General features: G+C 42.5%; 2 protein-coding genes across 7 annotated transcripts in view; both read left to right on the top strand.

Moving 5' to 3' along the window:
• The window catches only part of LOC106610021 (tripartite motif-containing protein 2), a 63,647-nt gene extending 58,039 nt beyond the window's left edge, over nucleotides 1-5,608 (top strand). For all 5 annotated transcript variants that reach the window (XR_014393061.1, XR_014393060.1, XM_082978383.1 and 2 more), the window contains 2 exons: nucleotides 2,664-2,804; nucleotides 3,016-5,608. Coding sequence is in view for 3 of the 5 variants with exons in the window: in XM_082978383.1 (XP_082834509.1) it covers nucleotides 2,664-2,804; nucleotides 3,016-3,168 (294 nt within the window). In the remaining 2 variants the exon portion in view is untranslated. The remainder of the gene's footprint in view (nucleotides 1-2,663; nucleotides 2,805-3,015) is intronic.
• Nucleotides 5,609-8,301: 2,693 nt separating this feature from the next.
• Nucleotides 8,302-27,649, top strand: part of LOC106610022 (meiotic nuclear division protein 1 homolog) — a 42,777-nt gene continuing 23,429 nt past the window's right edge. Inside the window, exons 1-5 of one of the 2 annotated variants that reach the window (XM_082978381.1) lie at nucleotides 8,302-8,386; nucleotides 9,343-9,407; nucleotides 13,129-13,186; nucleotides 18,678-18,826; nucleotides 22,629-22,703. In XM_082978381.1, the coding sequence (XP_082834507.1) occupies nucleotides 9,384-9,407; nucleotides 13,129-13,186; nucleotides 18,678-18,826; nucleotides 22,629-22,703 (306 nt within the window). In that variant the 5' untranslated portion in view covers nucleotides 8,302-8,386; nucleotides 9,343-9,383. The remainder of the gene's footprint in view (nucleotides 8,387-9,342; nucleotides 9,408-13,128; nucleotides 13,187-18,677; nucleotides 18,827-22,628; nucleotides 22,704-27,649) is intronic. The other variant, XM_082978382.1, reaches the window with a different exon arrangement.

The following is a 27,649-nucleotide window of genomic DNA, read 5'->3' as shown; positions in this document are numbered from 1 at the left end:
ACTACCGGTGAATGAGCACAATGAGCACACATATTACAGAAATACTCAGCATAAACGTTGACAAAATACATAACAATTATTTTAAGAATTATAGATGGACTACTCCTGGATGCAAACGCTGTGTCAGATTTTAAAATAGCTTTTCACGCGAAAGCACATTTTCAATATTCTGCGTACATAGCTCAGCCATCACGGCAAGCTATTCAGACACCAGCCAAGTTCGGGGAAAACTAAACTCAGAATTAGTATTAGAAATATTGTATTACCTTTGCTGATCTTCGTCAGAATGCACTCCCAGGACTGCTACTTCCACAAAAAATGTTGTTTTTGTTCGAAATAATCCATATTTATGTACATATACCTCCGTTTTGTTCGTGCATTCAGGTCACTATCCAAAGGGTAACGCGCGAGCGCAGAACGAGAGACAAAGTCAAATGTTCCATTACCGTACTTAGAAGCATGTCAAATGCTGTTTAAAATGAATCTTTATGGTATTTTTCTCGTAGAAAAGCGATAATATTCCAACCGGACAATGGCGTATTCATTTCAGAAGAAAAATAAGGGAAGGCGCGCTCACGTGACCGCGCATTTACAATCTCTTTGTCCTCCAGCAGTCCACTCAGTAACTGAGCTCCTATATTCTGCCCGGTTACTGGATACGTATGAAACAACTTTCGGAGGGCTTTTGACAGCCAATGGAAGCCTTAGGAAGTGCAACCCCTAAGTATTTGTAGTTTCTCTAGGGATTAAAAAGTATAGTGCCACCTATCCCAGACAGGTTAAATTGGGTACGTTTTTCATCCGGCCGTGAAAATACTGCCCCCTAGTCCAGACAGGTTAATTGTTACATGATTAATTTAATCATCGTAATAATTAAACATAGTTAATTGATTTGCTAAAATAATCATCATTGCATTAATGGTAGTCACGTCAAGACAGTTCTTTACCAGAAAACCAAGACAAACACAATTTCTTTATACAATCAACATTTAATAATACTAATCAATATATTTAAACAAAATGAGAATGATCATGAAAAGGTAGGAAATAGATTGGAAGACAACAAGTGAAGACCTTGAGATCCTGAACATTAAATGATGTTGTACTCAGTCTGTGATCAAAGTCTATTGTGGCTTCTTGATGGCTGCATGGCGGAGAACAAAGAAAGAAGATGGCTGTGTGTCCAGTCTTGTTGAATTGGGGTTCCTCCATCAGGTTGCTCCTTTGGTCCTGGGTTGGTGTCCTTATGCTTGTTGCTCTTCTCTGTTGGCTCCTTGCTTGAGTTGCAGACGCTGTGCTCTAATTGTCTTCTCCTTAAAATCTGCCATTCTGCCCTTGAGCAAGACAGTTAACCCACTGTTCCCAGGGTGTCGAAGACGTGGATGTCGATTATGGCAGCCCCACGCACCTCTCTGATTCAGAGGGGTTGGGTTGAAGACTGTTAGCTTACGTGTACCGTTCAGGCTACGCTAGCTCTTTTAAGTCTTATGTTTTCTTTTGAGACTAACTCTTCTTCTAAGCCTATTTAGTGCGTGGGCACTTCCTTCCCAATGTCTGTACTGGATTACAGGTATTATAACCTAAAATAAACTTTTTCCCAAAATTATCAGTTACCAGTTCTGGCCATTAAAGGCAAAGGTCCAGGACCTATGGTCGGCCTGCTGGTGATGGAGGTCCAGAGTAAAGAGGGTAAGAGATAGGGGAGCAGAACTTTTATAGTCATGCTAGGTCACATGGTATCACCCCTAGGTGTCGAGCCATTTGTACGACCCATTGTCTTGGGGGGAGAAAATCTAAAGTTGGTTAAGCTCAATTCAACATTGTTTTCTGCATTGTTCAACATATGAAATTCAAACGAGAAGGCTACAAAACAATAAAATAAAACAGCTATATGAGTGTAGATCAGGAATAATAATTTTTAGACAGTGTTGAAAGTTGAGTGTTTACAGCCTCCAACAGATGGAGTGACAATCAAGATTTCCACATGGCTTGAACAGAGAAAGGAGGTCAATGGGGGAGATGAGCAGGTCCTCCGGAGACTGGCAGACAGAACAGTTCACTCTCCATTGAAGGCATCTCACTGGTGCCTTGTCGTCATCCCCCTCCACCGCCATCTGACTGAGATTTTCTCCGTAGCCGTTGACTCTCTGGTCTTGTAGTGTAGAAAGAGAACAAGTTTGTTTTTGAGCTCTCTAGTCTCCATTCACTAAAGATATTATGATGACAGGCCGCTCATAACTTAGGAGGAAACCGCCCGAGATGACGTCACTGCCAGCTTGTCATGCATTAGTCTTCCTCATTGGGTCATAAGACTGTAGAAATAACAACAACAAAAATAAGTTGGGAGTTTTCAAATCTAAATACACAAACGTTAGCTAGCTAATCTGGTAGCATTGTTAGCTATCATGAGACCGCTGATTTGCAATGAATTCATGGGCAGGAAACAAATAGACTTAATACAGATTTAATCTATAAACATTTCGCTATTCAAAACCAAAAATAAAGAAAAAAGATTCCAACAAAAAACATGTATGAATTAAATATTTACAAAATGTGCAGGAGCTCTCTGCCTAGGCAACCTCATGGCAAAATGGCACCCACCGAACCAAATTATGATATGTACTTTTTCTTTATATAAAAAGGGATTGTGTACCTTTCTGCAGGTGTTCAACAATGAGGGGGAGTTTATTCTGAAGTTTGGTTCCAACGGGGAGGGGAACGGCCAGTTCAACGCCCCTACGGGGGTAGCGGTGGACATTAACGGCAACATCATCGTGGCAGACTGGGGCAATAGCCGAATACAGGTGAGGCCAAAGAGCATGGAAGTGAGACCAAGGACAGGAAAGTGTGAGACCTTATTTTTGTGTTAACTAAACTGTAAATGAGAAAGAAAAACACTGTCCTCTAGAATGCACTTTAAAGTATAATTTTATTATCAAATATTTTGATTAGATTTATTATATTTGCATCTAGAGTAGTCAGTTAAATTTGGAATACCACTAATCTCTCTCTCAGGTGTTTGATGGCAGTGGTTCATTCCTCTCCTACATCAACACATCGGCAGACCCTCTCTACGGTCCCCAGGGCCTGGCCCTCACCTCCGATGGCCACGTGGTGGTGGCTGACTCTGGGAACCACTGCTTCAAAGTCTACCGTTACCTGCAGTAGCCCTTGCACACTTAGTGTACACACACGAAGACTTGCACACACACACCATCCTCAGTACGGAGTAAATGGGTGGATTTTCAGTCATTCACTTCCCCCACTAATTCAATCCCGCCATCCATCACCGTGCCATACAGAACCTCTCTCTAACCGTTCACCCTGACATGTGCCTCTGTAGCCTCCTTCGTGACCTCTGACTTTTAAGCTTGCCCTCCACTGACCCCCCCTGGAGTTCACAAGAGCAACCCTGCATTTTCTCAAACTTTTTCTACTGTCGGCCATGGGGAAGAGGAAGAGAATTGGTGATGTGATGTAGGTGGGAGGGACTATGATTGAGATCTCCGTGGATTGGAGGATGGAGATTTATTCGACTAGTTTCTGTCCCTGCCCCTAATGTGATATACAGAAGTAGTCGGGTGAAGTTGCCCCTAGATGCTGGTCTTGGGTCAGTTTAGCATTTTCCCCACCAATAGTTTAGGTTATGATTGGTGGAGTGGAAGCTGATCCTAGATCTGAACTTAGGGGAAACTTCACCCCAGAGCTGATATACAATACATCCCTTTTGTTTAAACGGATCCTTGTTGGGACGATGAGAAATGATAACTGGGTATCATGGTTAGGTTGGACCAATTCTTCCTTTCGTTATTTATTGTTGTGACATGGCACTTGATGTAAAACTGGAAATTAAGGTTTATCATTCAAGTATGGAGGTAGTTAATAATATTAGTCGACAGTCACCAATGTGTATGGAAGTGAGATTGAAAGGTTGTAAAAATCTAAAATAAAGTGCCTGGACTTTGATCACAGACTAGCTCCAAAAATATGCCTCATTCCCCAATTTTAATGAATTAGATTGTTTCCCTTTCTTGGCATCCCATGATTATTTGGCATCAATGATCACCACAAAGTAATCTCCGGCTAAAGTAGCTTCTAGTCAAATGTTCTCAGTGAAAATGAGTTCTCTACCCACCTTACCTGTTCAATTTCATACATATAGGACCTAAAATATAATCTGAGTATTTTTAAAGCATGGTATTTATAACAAGTGCATGCAACGCTGTCCAAAAACCTTCCCACAAACATTTGTAAATCGTTCACCAACATATGCAAAACGTTTGTCAAAGAAGCTATCGAAGCTACAGGAAGCTATCGAAGTTTGGTATCGGATGACACATTTTGTGACATTGCCCAATTGTTACATTCTGCTTAGGAGATAGTTCTTCGTGGGAGTGCTTTTTTTCAATCTACACACCACCACTTGATATTTACATATATTAACAATAAGGAATTCACATACTGCTCAATGTATGATATAGTATTTTATCCAGTGGTTTTACACTTTGCTTCTCTTCCACAATAATAACAGACTAGGTATTGTTTCACAATGCAAAATTGTGTGTGTGTGTGTGTGTGTGTGTGTGTGTGTGTGTGTGTGCGGGCACGCACGGTGTAAAATACAATAAGAGTCACTTAACATTAAACTCTTTATGATACCACTTATGATGGCTCAAAGCATTCTGGGATGTTTAGTTCACTTTCAATGAGTCCTGGAAATGAAAAATGTAGTTATACATGTGGTATTCTTGCTACTCTGCACTGTAGGTCATTGTAGAGCTGTTAGAAACAATAACGACAATATTGAAACTGATATTACAAACCTGTCATCTCTTACCTCCCATCCTCAATTGTTGTGCCCTTTTGTCTGTTGTCACAACTATTGATACTACTCAGGTGTAGTATTCTGATACTGTAGCTGACACTGTCTAATAGTTTATCTAAAAAACATACAATGGCTTAACAGTCGAGATGTAATCTGTGTGAATAAACTGTGTTCAGTTCAAAGGGGTAATTAGCCTACATCTTAATAGGTTCAGCCTTAAAAAATGCTCTCATTTTTTTTTTCTTCATGCGTCTGTTTTGAATAATTTAGATCAGAAAGCACTTGACTCAATTCATTACTTTCAAGTACATAGTTTCAGGCAGCCATTTTGTATTTGTCCTTAAGTTTTTTGTTGTCCTCGTCCATGTTGATACCCTGATGCCAAGTGGAAGAAGTGCCCATATTCTGTATGTTTAGCTCTCAGTAATGCCGCAAGTGTGATATGCAATTTGAACATTTTTGTACAGAAACTACGTTTTAGTGGCATTGCAATGACTGTGCTGTTCCATTCCACCCCCAAAATGTGTATGTAAAACGTTTTTGAAAATTGTGTATTGTTGCAAGTGTTATGAACGTCATACATTCCAACTTCACACAACACCCAGTTAAAAATTGCAGTGCTATTCCCTTTCATTGTATCGGAACATTCATATTTAAAGTCAGATTTCCCAAAGTCCTAATATGCTTGCAGTGTGTGAAAACATTTCCTCAAGTTTGACCATTCCGCAATTTATGTTTATTTGCTCTTTGTGTACAGCACAGAAATAAAGTATTGCATTCCTGAACAAAGTGTTTTGTGAATCCATTTCTATGAATGAGAAAGAAATAGCCTGTAGATGAGAAACTTCAATGAAGAAACACTTATGTAATCAAGAAGGCATCAATAACAAACAAAGCTATTTCTTGTAGACTTTTCTTGCAGCCTCTGGTAAAATCTTCTCATTGGGGAATTGTCCAGTCGGAAGAATCCTAACCTTTTATTTATATTCCATCTACACACTCCTGGTACAAAGACACTTTGCTATTACTTTAGAGCAGTGGTTCCCAAACTTTTTATAGTCCCATACCCCCTTCAAACATTCAACCTCCAGCTCTAGCATCAGGATCTGCGCACTCTCAAATGTTGTTTTTTGCCATCATTGTAAGCCTGCCACACACACACTATACATTTATTAAACATAAGAATGAGTGAGTTGTCGTCACAACCTGGCTCGTGGGAAGTGACAAAGAGCTCTTATAGGACCAGGGCACAAATAATAATCAATATTTTGTATCTTTATTTAACCGTCTTACATATAAAACCTTTATTTGTTCATTGAAAATGGTGAACTCACCACATTGTTAGGGCGGAGACATGAGCATCTCATTATATACAAATCTTTGAAACAATTTTGTTCTTGAAAGATTTAATTGAGGACTGCTTCTTCTGAGGAGTACCAATATAGCCGAACGGTGGCTTCAAAGCCTATCATTCGCCAATACATAGCAACAGCAATCCAGGGTTTATATACATCATTGGCAGTGGTGAAGTGCAGGATGACCCAAACTTGGTCCTGCTGCACGTTTTGATTTTTGCCCTACCACAACACTATCTGATTCAAAAAATCAACGCTTGATGATGAGTTGATTTTTTGAATCAGCTGTGTAGTGCAAGAGGGGAAAGAAACAAAATGTGCAGGGGGGGGGTAAACTCACCTTTTTTTTTAACACCATGCCATTTTTTTAACACCAAACCGGACAAGCCCGTGCGCATCGCATGCGTGAGCCTTGCAAAATACATTTATGCAGACACACACCAACGAGCATCTGCGTTGCCAGGCGCTAATAGGCTGACCACACCGCTCGCGTTGCAAAATAAATTTAGAAATCCATGTTATTCAATTATTGCACCACACTGCTCGTGCGAGTCAACGAGCGTCTGCGTTGCCAAGGGCTAAAATATAACTCCTTTCTATTTCTGACACCGATCGCGGTGTAAGTCCTGCCTCTCCCATCTCCCCATTGGTTTATAGAAGCAGGTACCTAAGTGCCATCTCCTCATTGGTTATACCCACGTGAAAGTTCAGATGCCAATCACCATATAATTTTAAAAATGAAAACGCCTGGAAGGAGGAGAGATGACTAGAAACGATTCGGTTGATGTGTGGATTAATTGTAGAGGACCTTGTGCAGAAAATGCATTGAAAGTTTTGGTAGCGTTCACCGCGACCTGCAATCAGAGTTTACTCGGCACCTTTTTTTCCCACCACTACATCACTGATCATAACCATAGTCAGTACCTCCAGGATTTCGCAACATTTTGGGGATTTCTGCAGCCAAAAATGCTTAATTTTTGCGGCAGCTTTTCTGAATTTCATTTAGCGATTTATTTTTATTTTTCACGTTAATTTCACAATGCAACAAGTCACATGTGATTAAGCAGAATACATCATACAAAAACAATTAGAAACATCTAAAGTGCTCAATTCTGTTTATTTTTCTGAACAAACAGCTCTGTCATAATCCACACCTCTCCTCTCCATCAGGCTTGGGGTTTGCTATCAACACGAGATGCACCTCCCATTCCTACTGACTCTCTCTCTCTCTAAAGCTGATCAATCACTTTCAATTTGAGGATCGATATTTCTTTCTAATAAGTTGTCTTCAAAATTCTTGATTGTGATTTTATTTTTTATTTTTTTCCCTGAAAGGGTCGTAAGGGAGACACAGAACACGGAAAAATAGAGTTGTGGTTGATTATTACATTTCTAAAAAACCCAGAAAGATTGTGCCTTCGTGATCCGTATTAGGTTTCAGAGTTTAAAACGGCAATGCTGACAAATTGCACTCAGCGCTTTGAGAAGCGCTCACCATAGACAGACTGGGGAGAGCAGAGTCCCGACCACCCTACTAAAGCCGAGGTTAGCGGAGTAAAAGTTTGAGGTAAACGCTTGCCAGTCTTCCCTGCTACCACTTCAGTCATGGTGATCTGCAGCTGCTGTGGGAACTCTTTCTAACATTCTCATATGCTTTGCTGATTTCAAGTGACTGTTGCTTGTCGACTTTCTCTAGTTTCCAAAAACATTTGGAAATTGTTTCGCACTGTCTGATTTCTGTTCATTGTACTGCCTGTCAGCCATCAATAATCACCCATCATCTTCGCACGTGAATGTGCTGACAGGTTAGGGGGAAAAAACTGACGTGTGGTTGGATTGGGCCAATTTCCACGGTAACAGTGCAGTAATTGGTCAAAATTACAAACCCGCTTTTGATTGAACCCTTTTATGCGCTGAAAGTGCGGGAAATTGTGAAAATTGCGAGCTCTCGCATAATATGCGCGGTTTGGTTGAATTATGCGATCTCAGGATCGTGGAGGGACTGCATAGTAGGCTGTACCGTGTAGGACTGTAGCTCTCCTAAACTGACAGCCGATGGCGCCAGCGTATGAGAGGTGAGTTTAATATCCCGCTCCTCCTTCCCTTGTTGACAACCCTTGAATTACCGCGGGAAACTCATTGCTTGCACTGTATCACTGAAGCCGGAGAAACTCAATCCGTGAAGGTTATTTACATTGCAAAAATGGTAAGTTAGTTCGACCTTTTTACAGTCAACACCCTTGCTCCCAGTCAATTGCACACTGGCTAAATGGCATAGCTAGATAGCCAGTTGAAGAAGCTTTGGTTGAACTCTTGCTAAGTATAACTTGCTAGCACACTTACATAAAGCTAACTAACATGTATGCTAGCTTGGCATGTCTCTGTGCAACAACAAAATAACCAGTTACGTCCTTGTGCTAGTTAGGACTGTGTCATGTGGTTGGCGTTTATTTACGTTAACATGCTCCTTCGAGCTTGTCTGCCAGTGTATAAATAAGCCGCTTGCCACGACCCCTCAGCGAAAGTCTGCAAAGCTTCATTGCCACTAATATATCCAGAGGCATGTTTTAAACGAGGGTGGGAGATGTCAACCCCACCTCTGTTTTGGTAAATAGCTGAGGGATGGAGAGATGTAGACAATTTGTTTGATCCTAAATTGTGGTCGGATGCTTCGTATGGAAGGTATGATGCAATTTGTGGAGGCTTGAAGAGGGCAAATCAAGCTGTACCACATCGCCGTGTGCCTCTAAAATGTTGTAATAATGTGGAGGGCTCCGAATTGACATGATCGGTTAACGGGAGGTCCTGTATAAACAAACTCACTTCCTATGCAATAGCTCGGCTCCACTAAGCCAAGAAGTATGAAAGCCTTGAAGTCTGCAGCATCTCACTAAATGCTGTATGGCCACTTCAGACGTCGAATGCAAGGATTGACCATCCATGAGATTAACATTTTATAGTTTTATCCATGTTTTGAGGCTATACATTTTAAGTTATATTTGTGGTTATGATGGTGTATGACAGTTGAACTAGGATCATGAGGCATTTAAAGTTAATTCATTCATTGATTCTTAGAATTTTTGAAAGTCAATGTATGTACCAATTACAGATTGCCACATTACAGCTGACTTATTTTATTTCTTCTGTATTTTTGTTTTGCAGTCCAAAAAAAAGGTCTACGTCTTGAGGAGAAGAGGACTCGCATGATGGAGATTTTCTTTGGGACAGTGAGTTAAAAGGATAGTTCACCAAAATGACATATTGGTGTCTTTGCTAATTGGTTCCATAACATGAATGGGATTTGTGCCACAAATTCTTAAATGATAGCATGTGGAAACAGTGCCAGGGAAACTAAACCAAAGCATGAATTGCTAGGGACCCCAAGGGGTGCACGTTTTTGTTTTTGCCCTAGCGCTTCACAGCTGATTAAGATAATCAACCAATCATCAATCTTTGATAATTTGAATTAGTTGTGTAGTGTTATGGCAAAATTGCTGGCCTGCAGGTTAAGGAAACCTATGTAACTTTGGTGAACTCTCCCTTTAATAATTTGACACTTAGGTGTATTTCATAACACAAATGCCGTTTCACTTCAAGCTGTGTATGGAGGTCCAAGAGTATCCATGGAGAGTAGCAAGACTGGGAGTTTTGAGTCAGTTGGTTAAACCGAGGACTGGTTTCGTGTCGCAGTTAGAAAGCTGCTGCCAGGGTTGGCTATGACACCTGAGCTAAAGTAAACAGACCAAACAGCACCTTGAGCGTGCCTCCATCTCTCTCACACACACACACACACACACTGGCTCTCCCTCTAGTGTGAAATGACCTCGGACATGTTGGGGCAGGGAACTTGGTTTCTAAGCTGGGGTTAACCAGTAGAAGAGGTTTTCAGGACAATGCATGCTGTATTGCTGATTCAGAGTCAAGTTGCAGTTGAATAGCGGGAACTGGGTTACTGCGATTTTTCCCACCCAAACCAACTCCCTTTTTTCCCGGGATAAATAACTGCTAGAAACCGGAAGTCTGCAGTTTGACAAGTCGCACTCTTACTGCTCGCTTAAAGGTTTAAAACCATAGAAATACAATCAATTTCTAGGTGTAAATTATACTTAATCACATGTTTGTTCATGAATTATAGGCCTATACCGGTTTTTGATATCCTTTAATGTTTTCCATGTCCTCTTTTTGATTTGAAACAAAACCAGTAAATCTCAGTTTTCAGTCTTTCCAAAAAACAACAATCTAAGCTAGATGCCCTCAATCTCACACAAATTATCAAGGAACCTACCAGGTACAACCCCAAATCTGTAAACATGGGCACCCTGATAGATATCATCCTGACCAACTTGCCCTCTAAATACACCTCTGCTGTTTTCAACCAGGATCTCAGCGATCACTGCCTCATTGCCTGCGTCCGTTATGGGTCCGCGGTCAAACGACCACCCCTCATCACTGTAAAACGCTCCCTAAAACACTTCAGCGAGCAGGCCTTTCTAATCGACTTGGCCCAGGTATCCTGGAAGGGTATTGACCTCATCCCGTCAGTAGAGGATGCCTGGTTGTTCTTTAAAAGTGCCTTCCTCACCATCTTAAATAAGCATGCCCCTTTAAAAAAAAAAAAATTATTGAACTAAGAGCAGATACAGCCCTTGGTTCACTCCAGACTTGACTGCCCTTGACCAGCACAAAAACATCCTGTGGCACACTGTACCTGCTTCGAATAGTCCCCGCGATATGCAACTTTTCAGGGAAGTCAAGAATAAATATACACAGTCAGTTAGGAAAGTAAAGGCTAGCTTTTCCAAACAGAAATTTGCATCCTGCAGCACTAATTCCAAAAAGTTTTGGGACACTAAAGTCCGTGGAGAATAAGAGCACCTCCTCTCAGCTGCCCACTGCACTGAGGCTAGGAAACACTGTCACCACTGATAAATCCACAATAATCGAGAATTTCAATAAGCATTTCTCAACGTCTGGCCACGCTTTCCACCTGGCTACCCCAACCCCGGCCAACAGCTCTGCACCCCCCGCAGCAACTGGCCCTAGCCCCCCCCCCCCCCCCCGCCCCGCTTTCTCCTTCACCCAAATCCAGACAGCTGACATCCTGAAAGAGCTGCAAAATCTGGATCCCTATAAGTCAGCTGGGCTAGACAATCTGGACCTTCTCTTCCTAAAATGATCCACCGCCCTTGTCGCAACTCCTATTACTAGTCTGTTCAACCTCTTTCGATCGCCTGAGATTCCTAAAGATTGGAAAGTGGCCGCGGTCATCCCCCTCTTCAAATGGGGAGACATTCTAGACTCAAACTGTTAGACCTATATCCATCCTGCCCTGCCTTTCTAAAGTCTTCAAAAGCCAAGTGAACAAATAGATCACCGACCATTTCGAATCCTACCTTACCTTCTCCGCTATGCACTCCGGTTTCCGAGCTGGTCACGGGTGCACCTCAACCACGCTCAAGGTCCTAAACGATATCATAACCACCATTGATTAAAAAAATGTATATAAATGTTCTCGGGCCGACTCTTTTCTCTGTATATATCAATGATGTCGTTCTTGCTGCGGGTGATTCTTTGATCCACCTCTACGCAGACGACACCATTCTGTATACATCTGGCCCTTCTTTGGACACTGTGTTAACAAACCTTCAAACGGGCTTCAATGCCATACAACACCCCTTCCGTGTCCTAGAACTGCTCTTAAACGCTAGTAAAACTAAATGCGTGCTCTTCAACCGATCGCTACCTGTGCCCACCCGCCTAGCATCACTACTCTGGACGGTTCTGACTTACAATATGTGGACAACTACAAATACCTAGGTGTCTGGCTAGACTAAACTCTCCTTCCAGACTCACATTAAGCATCTCCAATCCAAAATTAAATCTAGAATTGCCTTCCTATTTCGAAACAAAGCCTCCTTCACTCATGCTGCCCAACATATCCTCGTAAAACTGACTATCCTGCCGATCCATGACTTCGGTGATGTAATTTACAAAATAGCCCCCAACACTCTACTCAGCAAACTGGATGTAGTCTATCACAGTGCCATCTGTTTTGTCACCAAAGCCCCATATGCTACCCACCACTGCGACCTGTATGCTCGTGTTGGCTGGTCCTCGCTACATATTCATTGCCAAACCCACTGGCTCCAGGTCATCTATAAGTCTTTGCTAGGTAAAGCCCCGCCTTATCTCAGCTCACTGGTCGCCATAGGAACACCCACCTGTAGCACGTGCTTCAGCAGGTATATTTCACTGGTCATCCCCAAAGCCAACACCTGCGTTGGCTGCCTTTCCTTCCAGTTCTCTGCTGCCAATGACTGGAACGAATTGCAAAAATCACTGAAGTTGGAGACTTATTTCCCTCACTAACTTCAAGCATTGGCTGTCAGAGCAGCTTACCGATCGCTGCACCTGTACACAGCCTATCCAACCAATTACCTACCTCATCCCCTTTTTATTTTTATTTTTTATTTTTTAAATTCTCTGCTCTTTTTTGCACACCAGTATTTCTACTTGGACATCCTCATCTGCACATCTATCACTCCAGTGTTATTTGCTAATTACTTTGCCGCTATGGCCTATTTATTGTCTTACCTCCTTACGTCATTTGCACACACTGTATACAGATTTTCTATTGTGTTTTTGACTGTACATTTGTTTATCCCATGTGTAATTCTGTTGTTTTTGATGCACTGCTTTGCTTTATCTTGGTTAGGTTGCAGTTGTAAATGAGAACTTCTTCTCAACTGGCCTACCTGGTTAAATAAAAGTACAATTTTTAAAAGAATGTTGATTAACTGAATGCATGCATTTGGCCTGTTGGTTATTTTCTCTTCTGGCCCAGTTTCTACAGTATTAGTTTAGGACAGCTTGGCACCCTGTCTAACTTGCTCATACATTAAAAAAAATACATATATTAGTATGGAGTTGTTTTTTGTCTCTCACCAGAAAGAAGTGTTTCAGCTTAAGGACACAGAGAAAATCGCCCCCAAGACTAAAGGAATAAGTGAGTAATGATTAATTGAGACGAACCAGATGGATCATTTTACAAGTGAAACATGGGACTCGTGATTTATTTTCTATAAAATAAAACTCGGCATTAAATTAAAAAATATCCCTGCGACGTTAAGGTGCCTTTTCTATTCAGTGACGGCATATGGATCCCAAATCTTTAAGACCGGCGTACAAAAATTTCCAGTGGTTTTATTTCACCTCTTGAAGTTAACTGTGTCCATGTTTTTGGGGCGAGCATTTTGCGGATGCCTGAAGTAGTTCCGTGTCATTTTCTTCCCATGAATGTGTGGTCTGTGTCAACACTGAAAGGTGCCCTCATGTACCCATAACAACATAATGGTAAAGTAGTCCCAACATCATCGTCTTGGAAACCGAGTCTAGCCCAAACCACTTTGATTCATCCCATATTTAGCTTGTAGTATGGAGTGGGACGACCCTACTGCCAAAAGGCACTAACGTGGTGTGTGTGTTTGTGTACAGGGAGAAAAACAATAGGGAAAAGCACATGTTTTAAGTGCTGGCCCCATAGAGAAATGGAGCTGTGCTGTTTTGGTACTCTCCCAAACGGGACTTTATTTTCCTTTCTTTTTTTACAGTGGATGTTGCATTAATTTGGGTTAACTTGATCGGGCTGCCGGCGAATTATTAGAATCACATGTGTTTAAAGGCCCTGCTCTGGCATTGTGACGTAGTTACGGGGGCTGGAGGGGGGGTCTGTAAACTGTTGTGTATATCAGTCACTTATCACACACAGCATGGAGGGAGAGAGTGAGATCAGGGGCCCTCTTTGAATACATTGAATATGCATCCATTCTTTTCCTTGATGTAGCCTGATCACTAACTTCAAATCATTGGATAAGCAAAACCAAGGATTCAACTACATCGCTTTCCACCAATCCAGCTATGTTATATCAGTGATTACTTGAGGGACAGGAAGGAATTATACATTTTCATAAGGTCTCAGGAGAGAAATAGTGAGTGATGGAAGAGGGAGAGGCAAACAAGCGAGACAGAGACTAGAAACTAGCAAGTCCAGATGTGCTAGACTATCGAGAAATTTAAGCATGTTTGATAAATGAGGCCCCTGAAATCCTTGTTCCAGCGTTTGCTTAAACAGGGCCCATTAGTTTGATTCTCCCTGCTGCCCAACATCCTCCCTGTACTTAAAGGGGAAGTTCAGTGTTTTACATATACACAGTGTACTATACATAGCTGAAGTTTGTAGTGGCTGTTTAGAGAGAACAAAACAATGGATTACAGTTTCTCCTGGCCATAGACTACTTTCAGGATGTGGCGCCATCTAACTTTAAGTTGTAAAATACTGAACTTTATAACACAGCTCGTTCCAAAACACACCAAATCAACTTTATTAGTGCTACAGCAGAGGAACAGTGCATGATGTGGGACTATCACATTTCACCAGACGTCCTTGTTCCAGATGTTTGAACGTTCTATTATGCTTGGTGGTAAAGTTTCCCCTAAGTAGAGATCTAGGACTAGCTTGCCTTCCCCAATTTATCCTTAACCGTTGTGGGGAAAAATGCTAAACTGACACAGAATCAGTTTCTAGGGGTAACTTCGTAAGCCCTCTCTTACTCTCAGCTGATTTGGGTTCAGTTAAGAGAGGGAGGTAATACACAGAAGAGCCCTGGACTCTGCAAATTTAAATCAACGTTTTCCCTTATTGCTGTAATAAATGTAAAGCGATTACGTGGCAGATGAGTGGGCTAGGGTTGCGTCCCAAATGGCACTCTCTTCCTTATATAGTGTACTACTTTTAACCAGGGCCCATTAGAGCTTTGCTCTAAAGTAGTGCACTATATAGGGAATAGGATGCCAAATGGGATGCAGATGATTCTGCTCTCGGTACATCTGGACCACAGAGTTGGAAGATTGAAGCTATATGAGCCTGGATAGTATAATGGGCTTTACTCGGTAATATGATGATTTGAAACAAATCCAGTTGTTTTGCTATGGAGTGTGTACAGTGGCTTGCAAAAGTATTCACCCCCCTGGCATTTTTCCTATTTTGTTGACTTACAACCTGGGATTAAAATAGATTGAGGGGGTTTGTTTCATTTGATTTACACAACATGCCTACACTTTGAAAATGCAAAATATTTTTTATTGTGAAACAAACAAGAAATAAGACAAAATTGAACTTGAGCATGCATAACTATTCACCCCCCCCCCCCCCCCCCAATACTTTGTAGAGCCACCTTTTGCAGCAATTACAGCTGCAGGTCTCTTGGGGTACGTCTCTATAAGCTTGGCACATCTAGCCACAGGGATTTCTGCCCATTCTTAATGGCAAAACTGCTCCAGCTCCTTCAAGTTGGATGGGTTCCGCTGGTGTACAGCAGTCTTTTTAAGTCATACCACAGATTCTCAATTGACTTGAGGTCTGGGCTTTGACTAGGCCATTCCAAGTAATTTAAATGTTTCCCCTTAAACCACTTCAGTGTTGCTTTAGCAGTATGCTTAGGGTCATTGTCCTGCTGGAAGGTGAACCTTTGTCCCAGTCTCAAATTTCTGGAAGACTGTAACAGGTTTCCCTCAAGAATTTCTCTGTATTTAGCCCCATCCATCATTCCTTCAATTCTGACAAGTTTCCCAGTCCTTGCCGGTGGAAAAACATCCCCACAGTGAAGCATGGTGAGGAGAGGTTTTGGGTTTGCGCCAGACACTGCGTTTTCCTTGATGGGCAAAACGCTCAATTTTAGTCTCGTTTGAGCAGAGTACCTTCTCCCATATGTTTGAGTCTCCCACATGCCTTTTGGCAAACACCAAACGTGTTTGCTTATTTTTTTTCTTTAAGCAATGGCTTTTTCTGGCCACTCTTCCATAAATCCCAGCTCTGTGGAGTGTGGTCCTATGGGCAGATACTCCAATCTCCGCTGTGGAAATTTGCAGCTCCTTCAGGGTTATTTTTGGTCTCTTTGTTGCCTCTCTGATTAATGCCCTCCTTGGTGGGCGGCCCTCTCTTGGCAGGTTTGTTGTGCCATGTTATTTCAATTTTTTTTTAATGGATTTAATGGTGCTTTGTGGGATGTTCAAAGTGTCTTTTTTTTATTTTTATAACCAACCCTGATCTGTACTTTTCCACAACTTTGTCCCTGACCTGTTTGGAGAGCTCTTTGGTTTTCATGGTGCCGCTTGCTTGGTGGTGCCCTTGCTTAGTGGTGTTGCAGACACTTTGGCCTTTCAGAACAGCTGTATACAGTTTAAGTCGGAAGTTCACATACACCTTAGCCAAATGCATTTAAACTCAGTTTTTCACAATTCCTGACATTTAATGCTAGTAAAAAGTCACTGTCTTAGGTCAGTTAGGCTCACCACTTTATTTTAAGAATGTGAACTGTCAGAATAATAGTTGAGTGATTTATTTCAGCTATTATTTCTCTCATCACATGGGTCAGTGGGTCAGAAGTGTACATACACAATTAGTATTTGGTAGCGTTGCCTTTAAATTGTTTAACTTGGGTCAAATGTTTCAGGTAGCCTTCCACAAGCTTCCCACGGTAAGTTGGGTGAATTTTGTCCCATTCCTCCTCACAGAGCTGGTGTAACTGAGTCAGGTTTCTAGGCCTCCTTGCTCGCACACGCTTTTTCAGTTCTGCCCATACATTTTCTATAAGATTGAGGTCAGGGCTTTGTGATGGCTTTTCCAATACCTTGACTTTGTTGTCCTTAAGCCGTTTTTCCACAACTTTGGAAGTATGCTTGGTCAAGTATACTTGGGGTCCATTTGGAAGACCCATTTGCGACCAAGCTTTTAACTTCCTGACTGATGTCTTGAAATGTTGCCTCAATATATCCACCATTTTTCTTCCTCATGATGCCATCTATTTTGTGAAGTGCCCCAGCCCCTCCTGCAGCAAAGCACCCCCACAACATGATGCTGCCACCCCGTGCTTCACGGTTGGGATGGTGTTCTTCAGCTTGCAAGCTTCCCCATTATTCCTCCAAAAGTAACGATGGTCATTATGGCCAAACAGTTATATTTTTTTATTTCATCAGACCAGAGGACATTTCTCCAAAAAGTACAATCTTGGTCCCTATGTGCAGATGCAAACCGTAGTCTGGCTTTTTTATGGCGGTTTTGGAGCAGTGTCTTCTTCCTTGCTGAGCGCCCTTTCAGGTTATGTCGATATAGGACTCGTTTTACTGTGGATATAGATACTTTTGTACCTGTTTCCTCCAGCATCTTCACAAGGTCCTTTGCTGTTGTTCTGGGATTGATTTGCACTTTTTGCAACAAAGTACGTTAATCTCTAGGAGACAGAACGCGTCTCCTTCCTGAGCTTTATGACGGCTGCGTGGTCCCATGGTGTTTATACTTACGTACTATTGTTTGATCAGATGAACGTGATACCTTCAGGCGTTTGGAAATTGCTCCCAAGGATGAACCAGACTTGTGGAGGTCTACAATTGTTTTTCTGAGGTCTTGGCTGATTTCTTGTGATTTTCCCATGATGTCAAGCAAAGAGGCACTGGGTTTGAAGGTAGGCCTTGAAATACATCCACAGGTCCACCTCCAATTGACTCAAATTATGTCAATTAGAACCTTCTGATAGGCTAAAGCCATGACATAATTTTCTGGAATTTTCCATGCTGTTTAAAGGCACAGTCAACTTTGTATGTAAACTTCTGACCCACTGGAATTGTGATACTGTGAAATAATGTCTGTAAACAATTGTTGGAAAAATTACTTGTCATGCACAAAGTAGTTGAATGCACGACTTGGTTGAAAAACGAGTTTTAATGACTCCAACCTAAGTGTATGTAAACTTCTGACTTCAACTGTGTATACTGAGATCATGTGACACTTGGATTGCACACAGGTGGACTTTATTTGTCTAATTATGTGACTTCTGATGGTAATTGGTTGCAGCAGATCTTATTTAGGGGCTTCATAGCAAAGGGGGTGAGTACTACTTTAGAATTTTTTGAAACAAGTAAATTATTTTCACTTCACCAATTTGGACTATTTATGTCCATTACATGAAATCCAAATAAAAATCAGTTTAAATTACAGGTTGTAATGCAACAAAATGGCAAAACACCAAGGGGATGAATACTTTTGCAAGGCACTATCATTAGTATGAGTCCCAGATGGTGCACTTGACACTAGCAATGACAATGAGGTTACAAGAACCACAGGTTGTCATCCACTAATGACCAGGTTGAGAGAGGGGTACTGAGGTACAGTAACACGTCCCCACTAAGTTCACTTACCTGCCACCCCAATCTCAATTCAGACATAAAGTGCACTTCCTAGGGCACTAACACACTCCTGGGCTCTACATCAATTCACCTTTCTGTGATTCCTCACATCCTTTTCAATCATATTGGAGGAGATGGTCCAAGGTCCCTCCGCTCTGACCTTTTTCTCTAATGGGTTTTGAGAAGGTGAGGAGAGGATGTGAAGAACCCAGGAAAGATTAACTGAGAAAGAGCCCTTGCCTCTCTCCTGTCTGCAGCACCCATGTCAGTGAAGGAGGTTCTCCAGAGTCTGGTGGATGACAACATGGTGGACTGTGAGAGAGTGGGCACATCAAACTACTACTGGGCCTTCCCCAGCAAGGCCCTGCACGCCCGCAAGCGCAGGTTGGAGGAGCTGGACAAGCAGGTGATTTAACGGGTGTATGGTGGTCAAAGACACTGCCTACGGAGCATACTGCTGCAGCATGGGTTAGAATCTGACCCACTGCTACAGAAATTCTGTCTTCTATTTTCCCTATCCAATAAACACAATGTGTGTGGGACATATCCCCCCCCCCCCCCCCCCCCCCCCAACTGTGAGCTTCTCTGACACTGGGGGGGAGTATTTTGGTTTTCAATAGGGCAAAGTACACTGTCACCCCCCCCCATCTGACCTCTAACCTTAAGCTAATGCTGAGGGTCTACTGGCCTCTCCCCTCCAGTTTTAACAGCTTGCTAGACTCTTTATCGAGTTCACGCCAGCGATTCCATGTGGTTCTTATTGCAGGCCTATAGACCTCATGTACCTAGGTTATGTCCCAAATGGCCCCCTATTCTCTCTATAGTGCACTTCTTTTGACCAGGGCCCTATTGGCTATACAGTGGGGGGAAAAAAGTATTTAGTCAGCCACCAATTGTGCAAGTTCTCCCACTTAAAAAGATGAGAGGCCTGTAATTTTCATCATAGGTACACGTCAACAATGACAGACAAAATGAGAAAAAAAAATCCAGAAAATCACATTGTAGGATTTTTAATTAATTTATTTGCAAATTATGGTGGAAAATAAGTATTTGGTAAATAACAAAAGTTTATCTCAATACTTTGTTATATACCCTTTGTTGGCAATGACACAGGTCAAATGTTTTCTGTAAGTCTTCACAAGGTTTTCACACACTGTTGCTGGTATTTTAGCCCATTCCTCAATGCAGATCTCCTCTAGAACAGTGACGTTTTGGGGCTGTCGCTGGGCAACACGGACTTTCAACTCCCTCCAAAGATTTTCTATGGGGTTGAGATCTGGAGACTGGCTAGGCCACTCCAGGACCTTGAAATGCTTCTTACGAAGCCACTCCTTCGTTGCCCGGGCGGTGTGTTTGGGATCATTGTCATGCTGAAAGACCCAGCCACGTTTCATCTTCAATGCCCTTGCTGATGGAAGGAGGTTTTCACTCAAAATCTCACGATACATGGCCCCATTCATTCTTTCCTTTACACGGATCAGTCGTCCTGGTCCCTTTGCAGAAAAACAGCCCCAAAGCATGATGTTTCCACCCCCATGCTTCACAGTAGGTATGGTGTTCTTTGGATGCAACTCAGCATTCTTTGTCCTCCAAACACGACGAGTTGAGTTTTTACCAAAAAGTTCTATTTTGGTTTCATCTGACCATATGACATTCTCCCAATCCTCTTCTGGATCATCCAAATGCTCTCTAGCAAACTTCAGACGGGCCTGGACATGTACTGGCTTAAGCAGGGGGACACGTCTGGCACTGCAGGATTTGAGTCCCTGGCGGCGTAGTGTGTTACTGATGGTAGGCTTTGTTACTTTGGTCCCAGCTTTCTGTAGGTCATTCACTAGGTCCCCCCGTGTGGTTCTGGGATTTTTGCTCACCGTTCTTGTGATCATTTTGACCCCACGGGGTGAGATCTTGCGTGGAGCCCCAGATCGAGGGAGATTATCAGTGGTCTTGTATGTCTTCCATTTCCTAATAATTGCTCCCACAGTTGATTTCTTCAAACCAAGCTGCTTACCTACTGCAGATTCAGTCTTCCCAGCCTGGTGCAGGTCTACAATTTTGTTTCTGGTGTCCTTTGACAGCTCTTTGGTCTTGGCCATAGTGGAGTTTGGAGTGTGACTGTTTGAGGTTGTGGACAGGTGTCTTTTATACTGATAACAAGTTCAAACAGGTGCCATTAATACAGGTAACAAGTGGAGGACAGAGGAGCCTCTTAAAGAAGAAGTTACAGGTCTGTGAGAGCCAGAAATATTGCTTGTTTGTAGGTGACCAAATACTTATTTTCCACCATATTTTGCAAGTAAATTCATTAAAAATCCTACAATGTGATTTTCTGGATTTTTTTTCTGTCATTTTGTCTGTCATTGTTGACGTGTACATATGATGAAAATTACAGGCCTCTCTCATCTTTTTAAGTGGGAGAACTTGCACAATTGGTGGCTGACTAAATACTTTTTTCCCCCACTGTACTTAACTAAATTACCTTATGTGCCCTGGTAATAATAGTATTGCAATACATAGAGAATAGGGGGCCATTTTGGGATGCTGCCCTTATCTGCATAGTCTCAAGCCCACAGACGGACCGGCACATTTCCTGTCCCAAATGCGTTATCTGTTCTTAACTGTACTCTGATTTCTGTAGCTAGCACACCGAGCAGGCACACTTGTTTGCAGGAAAGCATATGCTTTCACTGTAAGTGGGAGGTAAAGGAATTACTACAACACTCAAATGTGATTAGACTTACGAAACAGAGTGTAATGTTTGCACAACTCGAACTGTCCATGTTATGTGATCAGTATTTCATTTTGTTAATCAAATGGCACTTTGCGTATCTTAAATAATGACTGAAGACAAAATTTGGCACAATCTTTTCTCCCATCTTCCCTGTCTTTCTCTCACTATCCCCAACAAAAATAACATGCGTAAGGAGTACATTGTCAACTCAGTGTCTCATTTGATCATGATCACGAGGAAGCTCTAGGTTCAGAACCAAAGTAGCCTATGTCTAAGACCTAATAATCTCATTGCAGAGTTGTGTGTAGTGACTCATTATCAGTAGCAGCGCTGAAGGTGGTGGCTTGTCGCAAGTGGCGGTGTCACTTAAACAGTTGGTGGTCCTCTCGTTAGCATTTCATCCTCGTGATTACCAAGTTCCCCACGCAACAGACCAGACAGTATGAAGGCGTGTACTTGGCGGTGAATAAACGGCTTCTAGTTGCCAGTGGCGCAACTAATGCGGCGGCCGCCGTGTTGGAAATTAAACACAGTGGCGTGAATATGTGGTCTGTTATCGGTGACCTATTTTTAGATGGGAACCCTCCCGTCTCTCATTCAATAAACAGTGTACAAGGAAGGGGACTGTTTCTTTGTTTTATAGTCAAAAGTTTTATTAAAATTGTATTTGAGTTATTGGTTTGTCACTGTCTGAACTTTTGAATACAAACAGTTTAATGCGAATTATGATGTATAGAGAGATGTAAATTAAATGACACACTATTCCCTGTGTAGTGCACTATTTTTGACCAGCACCCATAGGGGGACGGAGCCAATGTGTAAGAATACTAACCAGTGCAGAATAATTTTGGCTCATAGTTCTTTGCCATGACTTTTGATTGAGTGAGAAATATTATAGCTGCCTGACTCTTGCCTTGTGTTACCATGGGGATGATCGAGTTGAGTATCCAGATTTTCATACCTGTGTCTACGGTATTACCGGAAGTGCACACACAGGGCACTATTTATTTTGACGCACAAAACAATTCTCGGCAACAGGTATTTTGATCCAGGAGGGGATTGAATGTCACCACTGTAACCAAGAAGCTTGATCTTGACATCTAGCCTCTTAGTTAACAAAACAAATGCAAGCTGGAGCACTGAGCTCGATATCATTTATTTGACATATCTTAGCTTTCTTATAGTGATACTTAACTGATAGTTATAAGTAGTACGCACCCCCGCAGTTATTGAAAATCATACCGTTGGTATTTCGAAATACTTTGGTATACATTATAAACGGTATATCGCCTAATGGCAAGTGTTTCATGCACACACGATTAAGAATTTGATAATGTATGTGTATGATATTTAGTTCATATTTGTGTGTGCTGCATAGTTGCATGTGTCAAATTGAAGTTCAAGCCCACAAAACACATTGTGAAAATTAAATGTGATGTTAAATTGTGTTAATTCGAAATATCTTTTCTCGCCATAGCATACCGAGGAGAAACAAAGGAAGATGTCTCTGCAGCAGGCTGTCGATAAATCAAAAGTAGGACGTGAAGAAACCGTAAGTACATTTATGCACACATGCCAACCTTAAAGGGAAAGCAGGACATTTTTTTTATCCTTCATTTTATCACTGAATTTATCACTGTCTCACAGCAAGACTTATGAATTTGTTAATGATGAGTGATTTGTTTATCTGCAATAATTTAGAGAAATAGTTTTTGTATTGTAAGGTAAAAGGACTAGAATCCACACCTCTAAGGGGGATTGGGGTGTGTATTTTGTTGCATATACAGTGCATTTGGAAAGTATTCAGACCCCTTGACTTTTTCCACATTTACGTTGCAGCCTTATTCTAAAATTGATTAAATTGTTGTTCCCCCTCATAAATCTACACTCAATTCCAATAATGACAATGCAGAAACAGGTTTTTAGAAATGTTTGCTAATTTATTAAGAATAAAAAATGGATGGGGAGCGTTGCTGCACAGCTATTTTCAGGTCTCTCCAGAGATGTTCAAGTCCGTGCTCTGGCTGGGTCCCTCAAGGACATTCTGAGACTTGTCCCGAAGCCACTCCTGCGTTGTCTTGGCTGTGTGCTTAGGGTCATTGTCCTGTTGGAAGGTGAACCTTCGCCCCAGTCTGAGGTCCTGAGCGACAGGAGCAGGTTTTCATCAAGGAACTCTCTGTACTTTGCTCCGTTCATCTTTCCCTCGATCCTGACTAGTCTCCCAGTCCCTGCTGCTGAAAAACATCCCCACAGCATGATGCTGACACCACCAGGTTTCACAGCAGGGATGGTTAGGTCTTCCCTGTGGCTCAGTTGGTAGAGTATGGTGTTTGCAACGCCAGCATGGTGTGTGCAACGCCAGGGTTGTGGGTTCGATTCCCACGGGGGGCCAGTACAAAAAAAAAAGCTATGAAATGTATTCATTCACTACTGTAAGTCACTCTGGATAAGAGCGTCTGCTAAATGACTAAAATGTAAAATGTTTCCGGTTTCCTCCAGACGTGACGCTTGGCATTCAGAAAAGAGTTTATTCTTGGTTTCATCAGACCAGAGAATCTTGTTTCTCATGCTCTGAGAGTCTTTAGGTGCCTTTTGGAAAACTCCAAGCGGGCTGTCATGTGCCTTTTTTACTGGTGGAGTGCTGCAGAGATGGTTGTCCTTCTGGAAGGTTCTCATCTCCAAAGATGAGCTCTGTCAGTTACCATCGGGTTCTTGGTCACCTCCCTGACCAAGGCCTTTCTCCCCCGATTGCTCAGTTTGGCAGGGCGGCCAGCTCTAGGAAGAGTCTTGGTGGTTCCAAGCTTCTTCCATTTAAGAATGATGGAGGCCACTGTGTTCTTGGGGACATTCAATGCTGCAGAAATGTTTTGGTACCCTTCCCCAGATCTGTGCCTAGACACAATCCTGTCTTGGAGCTCTACGAAAAAGTAATATCTCCTCCTTCCAGGCTTTTTCTTCTTTGAACATATATGGTGATTGGCATCTAAACTTTCCTAGTATTACAACGATGACTGACAACACAGTTCGTCTTTCAATCACCCATGTGGGTATAACCAATGAGGAGATGGCACGTGGGTACCTGCTTCTATAAACCAATGAGGAGATGGGAGAGGCAGGACTTGCAACCGCGATCTGCGTCACAAATAGAAAGGACTTCTATTTTAGCCCTTGGCAATGCAGACGCTTGTTGACGCGCGCGAGCAGTGGGTGCAATTGAATAATATAGATTTCTACATTTATTTTGCGACGCGAGCGGTGTAGTCAGGGTATTAGTGATGGGGGGGATCAATAGTTAAATTTTGGGATTTTTTTGACAATGTATTGTTTTGACTATCGCAATATTTTTGCGGTAGTTGACTGTACTGCACAAACTCCTTCCTTCATAGCTTGTTCTCAATCTTTTTAAATCGGGAGCCAATTTTGTTTTCAACACATTTCCCTGACTGATCAAATATCATTTTCTTTTGTCTCTTTGTAGCAGACATGGTGAGCAGTATGTTTGGAACATCGAATCGCAATAAAATCTGTATCGAATCGCAATACATATTGAATCGTGAGAATTGCAGTCCGTATCATATCGGCACCTAAGTATGGTGATAATATCTTATCGTGAGATCCCTGGCAATTCCCTGCCCTAATGTGTTTGCACTTGCCACTTGGTGTGTGTTTGTCTGTCTTTTGGGTTTTCTCGTGTGTGTGTCCACCTATAAAGGAGGAGCGGGCCACTCTTCTAAAGGAGCTGCAGGCTCTGAGGGAGAAGAGTAGTCATCTGAAGGCAAAGCTGGAGAAGTACAGGGAGTGTGACCCGGGAGTGATCGAGGAGATGAGTGAGCACCCTGTAACCAGCCTCTCAAAAACAAGGAGACTGCATCCCAATAATCTGACCTTTTTCCTGAAGTGTGCACTCGTTCACTACTCACCACAAATTTACAAGCTTTGGATTTTTGTAGGAATGAGCTAGAGGGAGTTAACACCATTTTCTTCTACCAGTCATTTCCATGAAGGGAAGTGAACAAGTGCACACTTCAGGAACAAGGATTAGGGGAATCATTGGGAGACACCTGGAAATACACCCAGATGTCCCTCCAAATGTCAGGCGTTAACTTTTATCCATACTCCTTTTGGTTCTCGAAAGAGGCTATTTAGTATTTTATGTCATATCAACAATGAGTTCTGCTTTAACCACAAGCTCATTTTACTGGATTCTGAACCTTGCCCTCATTTTGTCTATCTTCAAACTTTCGCCATTGTTGAAACCTCCCCATACAAATTCAGTTTGTATCGAATTAATAAAAGGAGGGAATCCAATGAAACATCAGGTGCCTAGTCTGGACAGATGGCTCAATCCACAGCTGTCCATCAGGCAGGTGGAAGCTCAGAGACTGAGAAGCCTGGACAGCGTCCAAGAGAAAGCAATCAAGCAGCCCCATACAAGTAGCCTACGAGTCCATGGTTAAGTTTGGGAAATCTGGATCTGCTCCAGTGGGTAGAAATAGATTGGACATGGACCCAGTCCAGCACAATGAAATAGGATCCATAGAACAGACACTCATGATTAGTCATGGCTCATTCAAAATGGCGACGCCATCAGATTTGTGCACCTTGATGCACTGAGAATCTAGTCATCGAGCATTCCAGATATAGCAATTTTAAACACCCGTCGGTCCACCGCTACTGAACATGGCTTTAAATCGTAATGCCCGTTCTATCCCTCTCCAAATCTATGCTTCCCAGCTGTCCTAGTTCAGTGCCTTCCCCTCCTCGACTTCTCTGGTTTCACGACTTGCTCAGTTTAACCCATCTCTTAAATCAGGAACTCCAACTAAGCCCATAGTTGTTATTGCATACACAACATGGCTGACCTCTTGAGCCTGCACGAAACTTAACCGGTCGGGATTGACAGCTTTTAACGGTCTGCCCGTGTCCTGATTTTTATAGACTGTTTATTTTTTACACACCTCTCAACTGGTATAGGCACGACAAGCGATTGGCTATTTGGAGTCTAAAAAGGAATCATTGTAGTGGCTTTAGTGTGTGTGTGTGTCAAATCAAATGGTTAGCAGATGTTAATGCGAGTGTCGCGAAATGCTTGTGCTTCTAGTTCTGACAGTGCAGTAATATCTAACAATTCCCGAACAACTACCTAATACACACATCTTAAGGGGTGAATGAGAATATATACGTGTAAATATATGGATGAGCGAAGGTGCAATAGATGATAAAATACATTATTCATATCACATGTATATACTGTAAGATATGTAAACATGAATTGCATTATTTAGAGTGCATTGTAAACTGTGACTAGTGATCACTTTATTAAAGTGGCCAGTGATTGGGTCTCAATGTAGGCAGCAGCCTCTGAGTCAGTGATTGCTGTTAAACAGTCTGATGGCCTTGAAATAGAAGCTGTTTTTCAGTCTCTCGGTCCCAGCTTTGATGCACCTGTACTGACCTCGGGTTCTGGATGGTAGCTGTGTGAACAGGCAGTGGCTCGGGTGGTTGATGTCCTTGATGATCTTTTTGGCCTTCCTGTGACATCGGGTGCTGTAGGTGTCATGGAGGGCAGGTAGTTTGCCCCCGGTGATGCGTTGTGCAGACCGCACCACCCTCTGGAGAGCCTTGTGGTTGAGGGCGGTGCAGTTGCCATACCAGGCTGTTATACAGCCTGACAGGAGGCTCTTGATTGTGCATCTGTAAAAGTTTGTTAGGGTTTTGGGTGACAAGCCACATTTCTTCAGCCTCTTGAGGTTGAAGAGGCGCTGTTGCGCCTTCTTCACCACACTGTCTCTGTGGGTGGACCTTTTCAGTTTGTCTGATGTGTACGCCGAGGAACTTTTCACCTTCTCCACTGCTGTCCCTTCGACGTGGATAGGGGGGTGCTCCCTCTGCTGTTTCCTGAAGTCCATGATCATCTCCTTTGTTTTGTTGACATTGAGTGAGTTTGTTTTCCTGACACCACACTCCGAGTGCCCTCACCTCCTCCCTGTAGGCTGTCTTGTTGTTGTTGTTGGTAATCAAGCCCACTACTGTTGTGTCGTCTGCAAACTTGATGATTGAGCTGGAGCCCCACCCTTAAACCTTGCGAGGGTTAACTCGTTTAAATGTTTTACTCATGTCAGCCATGGAGAAGGGGGGAGAGATGGGGGCGCAGTCCTTGTTAGCGGGCTGTGGCGGTGGCACAGGGTGGGGTTGAGACCCAGGGCCTCCAGTTTGATGAGCTTGGAGGGTACTATGGTGTTGAATGCTGAGTTGTATTCAATGAACAGCATTTTTACATAGGTATTACTTTTGTCCAGATGGGATTGTGCAATGTGATGGCGATTGCATCGTCTGTGGACTTGTTGTGGCGGTATGCGAACTGAAGTGGGTCTTGGGTGGACATTAAAGGTGGAGGTGATATGTTCCTTGACTAGTCTCTCGAAGCACTTCATGATGACAGAAGTGAGTGCTACGGGGCGGTACTCATTTAGTTCAGTTATCTCTGCCTTCTTGAAG

This window comes from Salmo salar, chromosome 08 (genome assembly GCF_965601325.2).
Source record: "Salmo salar chromosome 08, fSalSal1, whole genome shotgun sequence".
Lineage (NCBI taxonomy): Eukaryota > Metazoa > Chordata > Actinopteri > Salmoniformes > Salmonidae > Salmo > Salmo salar.
This window is presented reverse-complemented; position numbering and strand designations above follow the sequence as displayed.